We start from the raw sequence: 12,924 nt of genomic DNA, 5'->3' as shown, positions 1-12,924 counted from the left end.
AGCAATTATAACTGTCTCACCATGTTTACAGTCGAGATTCATACTGGCTATTGATGCTGGGTCGAACACGTGCATGCTCCTTGCAAGGTCAACAACTATGCGCGCGCCTCCCGTACAGCTGCTTAGGTCTCGGAGAGTAGAAACGCCGCTGGACGGTCTGGGTTTATGAGAGACACCCTGTAGATAATTTAAACTTCAAACTTACCAACTCTGTCCTTAATAACACATATACTAAAGTGGGTCAAGAATTTTATAGAACTTCTGCTTTTCCCACACCTTGGTGCGTCACAAGTGAGAACTCTATCATACATGTGGGTATCGCCCCTTTTCACGGGCGAATGCCCTTCCTGACGCCAATCCCATGTGGAGGTATGTATTTATTGTGTGTCTCTATAGTCTAGTTTTAGTCTCTGTGGTGGTTGGTAGTGTGATGTGTGTAAATGAAGTGTGTATTAAGACGAACATAAATTCGCAGTCCCCGAGCCTGAAAAATTATCACGCGTTGTTACAATCTTCCGACCCCACCGTAAATCGAACCCGGGACCCCTCTGAACGGGCGGCCGCTACGCTGAGCATTCGGCTAAGAATTCAATCATCAAATTTCATACTGTTGTATTTAACCCACAAAAGGTGATCTTCAATATTTTTTTCATCCCGACAACACTGCTAAAATCATGTGATGCCACTCTTAAACATCCAATCAAAGGCTACATCAAGACGTTGACAGTTTCTCTTTTTGTCTTTACAGTATGCAGCAAACTCCACATGTCGACGCTTAAAACTTCTATACTAAGAGCTTGCTGTATGTTGTGGTATGCATATTTGGACGTGGAGTGTCCAATGCTTTACGTAAGAATCAGAATATCGTGCAAACTGTTCGGAAATCCCTCTCCTCCAACTTTGCTAGTAAATTCAACTGTTACCGAAAAGGATATGAAATTGAAACGATAACGGAGTTAACACCGTGCTGCAGTCCACGCTTCACTGAGACATCGTGGTCAACAGCGCTAAGGGCTTTATGCGCGAAGTATTGTTTGGCAACCTGTGCAGTTGTGTTGTACTGATGTGTTTACACAACTTATTGAGGCTACAATCGGAGAGCAATCACCGTGGCTTACGTTATATACCATCTCGACACCCATCTCCAGTTTATGAAAGTACCTCGTTTCAGTCCCCCAAGTAATTCTTAAAATTTGTGACAGAGCTGGGAATGGAATCCGTGGCGACTGCCTGGGGAAACTACTTTAGACCATGGTATATAATTATGTAAAATAATCCTGAAAGACGTACGCTTACAATGAATGCACTTAAAGTTTGCCATAAACTGCTGATCTAATATTCTTTAATAAACCAATGTCAGAATCAAGGCAGAGTTCCTTCGCCTCTGACCTGCCAACCACTTACCCACGCCGTTGGGGTCAGCACCAGCAGCCGGGTGCCACACCGAGTTGGGGTAGCGATCTCGGAGCGGCGGCGCAAAACCGGAGCTGGGGTCCACCATGTTGCCGGGCTGGGGCGGCAACGCACCCGAATTGGCTCCGTAGAACGGCATCACAGATGGGGCCTGGAACAAGCAATTAGCATCGTCAGTGACCCGGAATATCTCCTGTAAGGTTCGCACAATAATATGGTCAGCACAATTTACAGTTGGGATAAAAAGAGAACAAGGCCAATTTTACGACTGTAATAGGAGTAGACTATATCAACAAACTATCACTTTTAATGTTCAGAGAAATTGCACAAGTTTAAGCATCATTCGTCTACAAAGGAATGCAGAGCCAAAAGTTTATAAAGGAAAAATGTGCGTAAGAAATAAGTTCCCCCCATCCACACCACACATAAAACTGGCGGTCAATTAATACGGTCTAAGAACCAATAAAACGAGATTACCTAACAACCAACCATTCAGTGGGAAGCGAAATTATCACAAGATACTAAACAATGAAAATCACGGATTGTATTCCACGTACCTAAGCATGAAAACGTATGAATTGCTGCTACAAAATGTGATATTCTAAATACTACTGTATACTTCCATATTGTATTCAGAAAAATAAACAGGGAGTTAAGCAGTTACCATGAATGCAACTTGCGTTCACTCTGCCGAAGTAGGACAATTTAATTTTACAAATCTTTGTTTTGATGATAGCTTCCCTTTCCGGAGGATTAATCGTCAAAACTTTACCTACTCAGGTGGTTTCTAAAAAAAGGGGTTTTGTAAAAGAAATTGTTTACCACTGCGAATGATGTAAATATGTGAATCTTAAGTAAAATCTGCCAATTGCAGTGCACAACTTAAGCCGAAGATCTGTCCCATTTCAGTTTTCTTTGGATGGCATTCATGTGTACTGACTAGGCCTACCTCTTCAAGAAACAGAAGAGGAATTCGACAAAACCTTTAGAAAAAAAATCAAGGGTCTGGGAACATGTTACAAAAGTGTAAAACATAACCGATATGAGAGTACTGTACACCTCTGTAGCGCAACGGTTAGCACCCCCATTCGAGGTACACCTGGAAAGAGCTAAACTCTCTCCTCAATTAACTGCGATGACGGGAGATTGTTTTTCTACACACTACAAACAGAAGAAATACAGGATGCATTATAACCGCTTACCTACAAGAATAGCAATACAAAAAACAAAAGTTTACTAATCTTTCAGTCCAATTAGAGAGGAATGTTTGTGCTCATTTAAGGCCAACTAAATGGTCTAAGAATCGAGCAGGAATTATTTTATTATTGCGGTTAGGGTCGCGCAGGTGTAAGCTTGCATTCGGGAGATAGTGGGTTCGAATCCCACCGTTGGCAACCATGAAGATGTTTTCTGTGGTTTCCCATTTTCACACCAGGTAAATGCTACGGTTGTGCCTTAATTAGGGCCACGGTCGCTATCTTCCCAATCTTGGCCCTTTCCCATCCCTCCGTCACCGAAAACCTTCGATGTGTTAGTGCGACGTTAAACAGTAGGAAAAACCTACTATCCCCACTACCGTAAATCTACCTGAACACGACATTAAACCCTTACAGCATTCTCTTCGAAAAAAAAAAAAACTGTAACGGACAGACAAAAAAGTGAAGCATTTGCACACATCTACGATTGCATCCGATTCTGCGCACGCTCGGGTCATAAAATAGCACGTTCACTCAAATCTACAATTATTTTTGGTGCTCTAATAAACGTGGTGTAGGTTACTGAAGTCACGTCCTAGTTCGTGAACTATGGGCAACGAGTGAATGGCTTCGTAAGTTGTCTTGAGAGTTGGGATACCAGTTGCTGCGGAATGGGAGTGGACATCTCGGACATATTCAGGGTCATGGCCCTTCTACTGCTTAGGCGGCTAGGATTATACAATTCACCGTTGGTCCCTAAACCGTTAGAGAAGAGATCCTCGCTGGGACTATGCGTAACTACGCGTAGCATTCTGCTTCACAGAATTTTCACCGAGCACGCTCAGAACATTTTAAGCAAGACTCGAACCTATGGGAGTAAGGGAGTCCCACTCCCATTCGACAGGCGAGGGACTTCCTGAAACAACCTGGCGAACGAAATGGAATTCGTGAGGAGCTACCAATATTAATGGGGCTTATGGAGAAAAGAAAGTAGAACTGACTGAGTCAGCAAAGAGGAGTTAAAGATATTCGGGTAAGGGGAGATAACGAGGAAGAGATAAGAAATTATAAAGCGGATTGACGGGTGTTAAAAATGGAAGTGCAGAGTATGGGGTAGGACTGTTCATAAGGAATACTATTGCACGCAACATAGTTCCTGTTGGGTACATAAATAAGGGAGGGTAAGCAAATTAAGAAAGAAAGATTTGACAGTTGGACCAATTAGGACGAAAATTTTATCAGTGTATTCACCATGTGAGGGTGAAAATGAGGATGAAATTGACAAGTTTTATGAAGCATTGAGTGACGGCGTTGTCAAGGTCAACAGCAAGGACAAGATACTGCTAACGGGCGATTTCAATACGACAGCTGGAAATAGAACTGAAGGATACGAAAGAGTGATTGGTAAATGTGGGGAAGCTAATAAAAATGGGATGAATTTACTGGACTTCTGTGCTAGTACGGGATTAGCAGTTACGAACATATTCTTCAAGTATGACTATTCACCGCTACACAGGCGTGGGTAGGGATGTCAGTCAGATCCATAATAGACTGTATCATAACCGACTTTGAATTCAGGATATCTGTTAGGAATGTGCAGATTTTCCGTGGATTTTTAGATGATACGGACAACTATCTGATATGTAGTAAACTAACTCTAGGCCTAGGACAGAGAAACTGAAATCTGTCTGCCGACGAATAAGGGTAGAAATCTCCAGGACGAGTAAATTAAAATTACATAAATATGATTAGTGAAAAGTTCCAAACAATAGACAGTAAGATGATGATGATGATGCTTGTTGTTTTAAGGGGCCTAACATCGAAGGTCATCGGCACCTAATGGAACGAGATGGACGACATGATACATGATATTTACATTTTTTTAATGTATCCACTGACAAGAGTTAAAAAAATGGTGATGAGAAAATGAGTATGGGATTAAAACAGCCGTGGATCTAATTCGCAATGCCCTATTTTCTAATAAAATAAGAGAAAATATAGGAGACAAAGGAATAAGGCATTGCCTGGTAGTACAAATGTATATACATAATTTACGTAGCAGCAGCAGCAATGGATGAAATCCGACCTGAAATGGTGAAATATACTGGGAAGGCAGGAATGAAATGGCTTGATAGAGTAATAAGATTAGCATGGAGTGGTAGTAAGGTACCTTGTTGGTTGAAAATCAGTGTGGTTTCAGACAACAGAAGGGCTGTCCGGATCAGGTTTTCAGTATGCGCAAGGTAATTACGTTAAAATGCGCAACACAAACTAAAATGAAGTCAATAGGATAAAAGCGCAATTGACACAGATACACTAGCACAAAAGACATCATTACACACGATAAAACATACCACAATCCCTCATAAAGCGGATGACGAGGTCTGCTGACTGCTCGTCATCACGCAGGATAAGGGAGATGGTACTCGGGAGGTTAAGACTACGGCGAAGATCGACCAAGTCCACACACTCCGTAAGGATGTGTACCACGGTAAGATGGTCGCCGCAATAGACAGTAAGTAGGTTCAGGATATAAAAAAGAGAATTCGTAGCATGCGGGGTTGTTGTAGTAGAAACAGCAAGGGAATGCGTAGGATTAACTGTGTGTAAAGATGGGAACAAGCCAACATCTTGGTGGAATAATAAAGGGAAAGCAGAAGGCGTATCAGAAATGGTTCCAAACAAGGACTGATGCAGACAGGTAATTGTAAGTAGATGAAAGAAACAGAGCGAAGCAAATAGGTGTTAAATCCAAGGAGACGTCGTGGGAAGATTCCAGGGTCACTGGAGAGGTAGAAGGAATATTTTGAAAATCATATCAACGTAAAAAGGAAATCTTTCTGGTGACGTCGCGAATAACCGATCTCATTGGAGGGAGATCAATGATATTGATGACATTACACTTGAGGAAGTGGAAAGGATGGTAAATAAACACCATTGCCATAAAGCAGCAGCAATGGATGAAATCCGACCTGAAATGGTGAAATATACTGGGAAGGCAGGAATGAAATGGCCTGATAGAGTAATAAGATTAGCATGGAGTGGTAGTAAAGTACCTTGTTGGTTGAAAATCAGTGTGGTTTCAGACAACAGAAGGGCTGTCTGGATCAGGTTTTCAGTATGCGCTAGGTAATTCAAAAATGCTACGAGAGCAATAGACAGTAATGTTTATATTTTGTAGATCTAGAGAAGGCATGTGACAGAGTACCGAGGGAAAAGATGTTCGCCGTACCGGGGGAGTATAGGATTAAGGGTAGATATCAAAGGCAATTATGGTGACAATTGGGCTGCAGTGAGAACTGGTGGTAGCATAAGTTCTTGATTCAAGGTACTTAATTCAAGGTCTGTAATATTTCGCCTTCATAGTTTACATGGATCATCTGCTGAAAGGTATTAAGTGGCACGGAGGGATTCAGTTAGATGAAAATGTAGTAAGCAGTTTGGCCTATGCTCACGACTTGATCTTATTGGCAGATAGTGTCAAAAGCTTGCAGTCTAATAACTTGGAACTCGAAAATAGGTGCAATGAGTATGGTATGAAAATTAGCCGTCTAAGACTAAAATGACATTAGTAGGTAAGAAATCCAAGAGAAATGAATATCATATTGGGGATAAAAAGCTCGAACAGGTAGATCTTTCATTCGAGATGTGTGTTCTCCCAGGATGGCAGTATAGTAAGCGAGATTGAATCAACGTGCAACAGAGCTAATGCAGTGAGCTCGCAATATCGATCAACATTATTCTGTAAGAAGGAAGTCAGCTTCCGGACGAAACTATCTTAGATCAGTCCGTTTTCCGATCAACTTCGCTTTACGGAAGCGAAAGTTAGGTCGACTCAGGATTGTTGTTGTTTGAGTCATCAGTCCATAGACTGGTTTGATGTAGCTCTGCATGCCACCCTATCCTGTGTTAACCTTTTCATTTCTACGTAACTAGTGCATCCTACATCTGCTCTAATCCGCCTGTCATATTCATACCTTGGTCTACCCCTACCGTTCTTACCACCTTCAAAAACCAACTGAACAAGTCCTGGGTGTCTTAAGATGTGTTATCATTCTATCTCTTCTTCTCGTCAAATTTAACCAAATCGATCTCCTCTCGCCAATTCGATTCAGTATCTCTTCATTCGTGATCCGATCTATCCATCTCACCTTCAGCATTCTTCTGTAACACCACATTTCAAAAGCTTCTATTCTCTTTCTTTCTGAGCTAGTTATCGTCCATGTTTCACTTCCATACAATGCAACGCTCCACACGAAAGTCTTCAAAAACATCTTTCTAATTCCTATATTAATGTTTGAAGTGCGCAAATTTATTTTCTTCAGAAAGCTCTTCCTTGCTTGTGTTAATCTGCAATTTATGTCTTCCTTACTTCTGCCATCGCTAGTTATTTTACTACCCAAGTAACAATATTCATTTACTTCCTTTAAGACTTCATTTCCTAATTTAATATTTCCTGCATCACCTGCCTTCGTTCGACTGTACTCCATTACTTTTGTTTTGGACTTATTTATTTTCATCTTGCACTCCTTACCCAAGACTTCGTTCATACCATTCAGCAGCTTCTCCAGATCTTCTGCAGTCTCAGATAAAATAACAATATCATCAGCAAATCTCAAGGTTTTGATTTCCTCTCCTTGGATTGTGATTCCCTTTCCAAATTTCTCTTTGATTTCCTTCACTGCCTGTTCTATGTAAACAATGATAAGAAGGGGGGACAAACTGCAGCCTTGCCTCACTCCTTTCTGGACTGCTGCTTCTTTTTGAAAGCCCTCGATTCATATTACTGCAGACTGATTTTTATACAGATTGTAGATAATTCTTCGTTCTCGATATCTGATCCCAATCACCTTCAGAATCGTAAATAGCTTGGTCCAATCACCATTATCGAATGTCTTTTCTAGATCTACGAATGCCATAGATATCTTATTAATAAGTTAGAAGTAACAGACATGAAAATAGCTGGTACAAACAGGTGGGAACAATGGCAGGATACTCGGAATGGGGAGATAAAGGCAAAGTTAGGAATGAACTCGATGGCTGAAGCTGTGCGCATAAACCAGCTTCAGTAGTCGTGTCATATGGGCGAATGGAGGAGGATAGGTTACCTAGATGAATAATGGACTCTGTTATAAAGGGTAAGAGAAGTAGAGGGAGACCAAGACGACTCGGTTTCTAACGATTTAAAGATAAAAGGTATATAATTAAGCGAGGCCATAGAACAAGTTACAAATAGAGGATTTTGACGGCGGTTGGTAAATTCACAGAGGCTTGCAGGCTGAATGCTGAAAAGCATAACTGTATGATCAATATGTATGTATGATGTATGTCATAAACTACTGTCACGCTAAAACGGCCCAAATAAATAAATTTAAAAAACGATTTATATTGTTAGCACTTCCTAAGTAAAAATGATGGGCAACTCTACGATTCTCCGTTTTGGTCCCCTGCGGGTTGGGGCGATAGAATAAGATCAACAGTATCTCCTGCCTGTCGTAAAAGGCGCCTAGAAGAGTGACCAGGGGCTCTCAACTTGGGCGTATACAAATTGTCAACCGTATCGGTAGGCAGGCAGTGCTATACAGTTTCACATTTTAAAATCCGCATTATTGTTTGTAAGAAAGAAATTACAATCTAAATATATTTATTAATATTGTCATATCCCGCCTGGTGGCGATGATCGCTAAGGCCTGAAATATTTAGACTATTCTTTCTTAAATTGAGACATAGCAGCTAAGAACTCCACAGCAGTTTGATGGCAATGTGGGCGACCGCCTGGTTAACTGATATCATTGAAATTATACACTGGATGTTCCGTAAAGCACTTGTATGCATGAAATGTGCGGAGAAATCATTAAAATAATAAATTTAACTTCCTTCGCATTCTAATTCAATATTACGAGCTGTCGTAAAAGAGAATCTGTGGATTTACGTCTTTATATTTCAAGAGGAAGACTACAGGTCATATTTGTTCGTCGGGAAGTCATGATGCAACGGAACACTGCAAACGACAGAACGAAGGAATTCGCACTTAATATGCACAATAAGGAAACAGTTCTTTTTTTTTTTGCTAGGGGCTTTACGTCGCACCGACACAGATAGGTCTTATTGCGACGATGGGATAGGAAAGGCCTAGGAGTTGGAAGGAAGCGGCCGTGGCCTTAATTAGAGTACAGCCCCAGCATTTGCTTGGTGTGAAAATGGGAAACCACGGAAAACCATCTTCAGGGCTGCCGATAGTGGGATTCGAACCTACTATCTCCCGGATGCAAGCTCACAGCCGCGCGCCTCTACACGCACGGCCAACTCGCCCGGTAGGAAACAGTTCTGAAGTACCGGTAAGAGTAGTAGGTAATAATAATAATAATAATAATAATAATAATAATAATAATAATAATAATAATAATAATGTTAGATTTAAACATCATTCAGCTAGCAATATCAACAAAGTCTTTCATCCTGATCTTCATTTTTCTTTCAATGAATACTTACGTGGTTCATGTTTGTGGGTTACTGTAGTCACGTCCTAGTTCGTGAACCATGGGCAACGGCTGAGTGGCCTAGTAAGTGGTCCTGAGAGTCGGGATACCAGTTGCTATGGAATGGGAGTGGGCATCTCGAACATATTCTGAGCCGTGGCCCTCCTTGTGCTCAGGCGGCTAGGACTATACAATTCACCGGTGGTCCATAACCCGTTAGAGGAGAGATCCTCACTTGGACTATGTGCAAGTAGGGTAGCATCCTGCTTCATGAATTTACCGAGCTCAGAACACTTTAAGCAAGCCTCGGACCTATGGGAGTAATGGAGTCCCACTCCCATTTGACAGGCGAGGGACTCCTCGGAAACAACTTGGCGAACAAAATGGAATTCGATGGGGAGCTATCAATATTAATGGGGCTTAGGAAGAAAGAAGGTAGAACTGGCTGAGTCAGCAAAGAGGATGCATCTGGATGTGCTAGGAGTAAGTGATATTCGGGTAAGGGGAGATAATGAGGAAGAGATAGAAGATTATAAAGTGTACTTGACGGGTGTTAGAAAGGGAAGGGCAGAGTCTGGGGTAGGGCTCTCTATCAGGAATACCACTGCACGCAACATAGTTTCTGTTAGGCACGTAAATGAGCGAATGATGTGGGTAGATTTGTCAGTGGGAGGAATTAGGACAAGAATTGCGTCCGTGTATTCACCATGTGAGGGTGCAGATGAGGATGAAGTTGACAAGTTTTATGAAGCGTTGAGTGACATCGTAGTCAGGGTCAACAGCAAGGATAGAATAGTGCTAATGGGCGATTTCAATGCGAGAGTTGGGAATAGAACTGAAGGTTACGAAAGGGTGATTGGTAAATGTGGGGAAGATATGGAAGCTAATGGGAATGGGAAGTGTTTGCTGGACTTCTGTGCTAGTATGGGTTTAGCTGTTACGAATACATTCTTCAAGCATAAGGCTATTCACCGCTACACATGGGAGGCTAGGGGTACCAGATCCATAATAGACTATATCTTAACAGACTTTGAATTCAGGAAATCTGTTAGGAATGTACGAGCTTTTCGCGGATTTTTCGATGATACAGACCACTATCTGATCTGTTGTGAACTAAGTATCTCTAGGCCTAGGGTAGAGAAAATGAAATCTGTCTGCAAACGAATAAGGGTAGAAAATCTCCAGGACGAGGAAATTAGACAGAAGTACATGGATATGATTAGTGAGAAGATTCGAACAGTAGACAGTAAGCAGGTTCAGGTTATAGAAAGTGAATGGGTGGCATACAGGGATGCTGTAGTAGAAACAGCAAGGGAATGCCTAGGAACAACTGTGTGTAAAGATGGGAAAAGGCGAACATCTTGGTGGAATGATGAAGTGAGATCAGCCTGTAAACGTAAAAAGAAGGCTTATCAGAAATGGCTCCAAACAAGGGCCGAGGCAGACAGGGATTGGTACGTAGATGAAAGAAACAGAGCAAAACAAATAGTTGTTGAATCCAAAAAGAAGTCATGGGAAGATTTTGGTAATAACCTGGAAAGGCTAGGTCAAGCAGCAGGGAAACCTTTCTGGACAGTAATAAAGAATCTTAGGAAGGGAGGGAAAAAGGAAATGAACAGTGTTTTGAGTAATTCAGGTGAACTCATAATAGATCCCAGGGAATCACTGGAGAGGTGGAGGTAATATTTTGAACATCTTCTCAATGTAAAAGGAAAATCATGATGGTGGTGTTGCAAACAGCCAAGCTCATGGGGAGGAGGAAAATGATGTTGGTGAAATTATGGTTGAGGAAGTTGAAAGGATAGTAAATAAACTCCATTGTCACAAGGCAGCAGGAATAGATGAAATTAGACCTGAAATGGTGAAGTATAGTGGAAAGGCGGGGATGAAATGGCTTCATAGAGTAGTAAAATTAGCATGGAGTGTTGGTAAGGTACCTTACGATTGGACAAAAGCAGTAATTGCACCAATCTATAAGCAAGGGAACAGGAAGGATTGCAACAACTATCGAGGTATCTCATTGATTAGTATACCAGGCAAAGTATTCACTGGCATCTTGGAAGGGAGGGTGCGATCAGTCGTTGAGAGGAAGTTGGATGAAAACCAGTGTGGTTTCAGACCACAGAGAGGCTGTCAGGATCAGATTTTCAGTATGCGCCAGGTAATTGAAAAATGCTACGAGAGGAATAGGCAGTTGTGTTTATGTTTCGTAGATCTAGAGAAAGCATATGACAGGGTACCGAGGGAAAAGAGGTTCGACATACTGGGGGACTATGGAATTAAAGGTAGATTATTAAAATCAATCAAAGGCATTTATATTGACAATTGGGCTTCAGTGAGAATTGATGGTAGAATGAGTTCTTGGTTCAGGGTACTTACAGGAGTTAGACAAGGCTGTAATCTTTCACCTTTGCTGTTCGTAGTTTACATGGATCATCTGCTGAAAGGTATAAAATGGCAGGGAGGGATTCAGTTAGGTGGAAATGTAGTAAGCAGTTTGGCCTATGCTGACGACTTGGTCTTAATGGCAGATTGTGCCGAAAGCCTACAGTCTAATATCGTGGAACTTGAAAATAGGTGCAATGAGTATGGTATGAAAATTAGCCTCTCGAAGACTAAATTGATGTCAGTAGGTAAGAAATTAAACAGAATTGAAAGTCAGATTGGTGATACAAAGCTAGAACAGGTCGATACTTTCAAGTATTTAGGTTGTGTGTTCTTCCAGGATGGTAATATAGTAAGTGAGATTGAATCAAGGTGTTGTTAAGCTAATGCAGTGAGCTCGCAGTTGCGATCAGCAGTATTCTGCAAGAAGGAAGTCAGCTCCCAGACGAAACTATCTTTACATCGGTCTGTTTTCAGACCAACTTTGCTTTACGGGAGCGAAAGCTGGGTGGACTCAGGATATCTTATTCACAAGTTAGAAGTAACAGACATGAAAGTAGCAAGAATGATTGTTGGTACAAACAGGTGGGAACAATGGCAGGAGGGTACTCGGAATGAGGAGATAAAGGCTAATTTAGGTATGAACTCGATGGATGAAGCTGTACGCATAAACCGGCTTCGGTGGTGGGGTCATGTGAGGCGAATGGAGGAGGATAGGTTACCTAGGAGAATAATGGACTCTGTTATGGAGGGTAAGAGAGGTAGGGGGAGACCAAGACGACGATGGTTAGACTCGGTTTTTAACGATTTAAAGATAAGAGGTATAGAACTAAATGAGGCTACAACACTAGTTGCAAATCGAGGATTGTGGCGACGTTTAGTAAATTCTCAGAGGCTTGCAGACTGAACGCTGAAAGGCATAACAGTCTATAATGATAATGTATGTATGTAATGCATGTATGTATTAATGTATGAATACTTACATCAGCAATATCTAATTTAGGAGCCATTAGAACGCAAGCTTGTAGTTATTCGTGAATGTTGACATTGTGATCATAGCCACGGAATCTCCAATTTTACGTGGTATCCGAAACACTGGAATAAGACTTTTCATTTCAAGAAATCCTACATGCATGGTGCGTAGTTCGAACCGCGGCCACCGTGATGAGAAGTCAGTGACTGTCATTCGGATATCATGCTTCACGAGCGTTAAATTTTAACCATACATTTTAAAAGTTAAGTTTTCATTGCATAATTTTACATTTTAAGTATTACTGTTTGTATGCTTCAAGATCTAACTCTTCAACTTTAATCTTAAAACAACCAATGTATTATGCTGACGGAAGGCAATGAATGGAAAGAAAATAGAAGTTAATGATCTAGAAGTTCCCGTTTCTATTGCAGGCAAATGCTCTAAGCCACAACGGCTACAGACAGCATGTTGCAAAAAG

General features: G+C 41.4%; 1 protein-coding gene across 1 annotated transcript in view; it reads right to left on the bottom strand.

Moving 5' to 3' along the window:
- The window catches only part of Tet (Ten-Eleven Translocation (TET) family protein), a 568,628-nt gene that overhangs the window by 47,518 nt on the left and 508,186 nt on the right, over nucleotides 1-12,924 (bottom strand). The window contains exon 5 of the mRNA XM_068227603.1: nucleotides 1,390-1,564. Coding sequence (XP_068083704.1) covers nucleotides 1,390-1,564 — 175 coding nt within the window. The remainder of the gene's footprint in view (nucleotides 1-1,389; nucleotides 1,565-12,924) is intronic.

Source organism: Anabrus simplex, chromosome 1, assembly GCF_040414725.1.
Source record: "Anabrus simplex isolate iqAnaSimp1 chromosome 1, ASM4041472v1, whole genome shotgun sequence".
NCBI lineage: Eukaryota > Metazoa > Arthropoda > Insecta > Orthoptera > Tettigoniidae > Anabrus > Anabrus simplex.
Note: the sequence above shows the minus strand (reverse complement) of the source record. Positions and strands in the feature narration are given on the sequence as shown.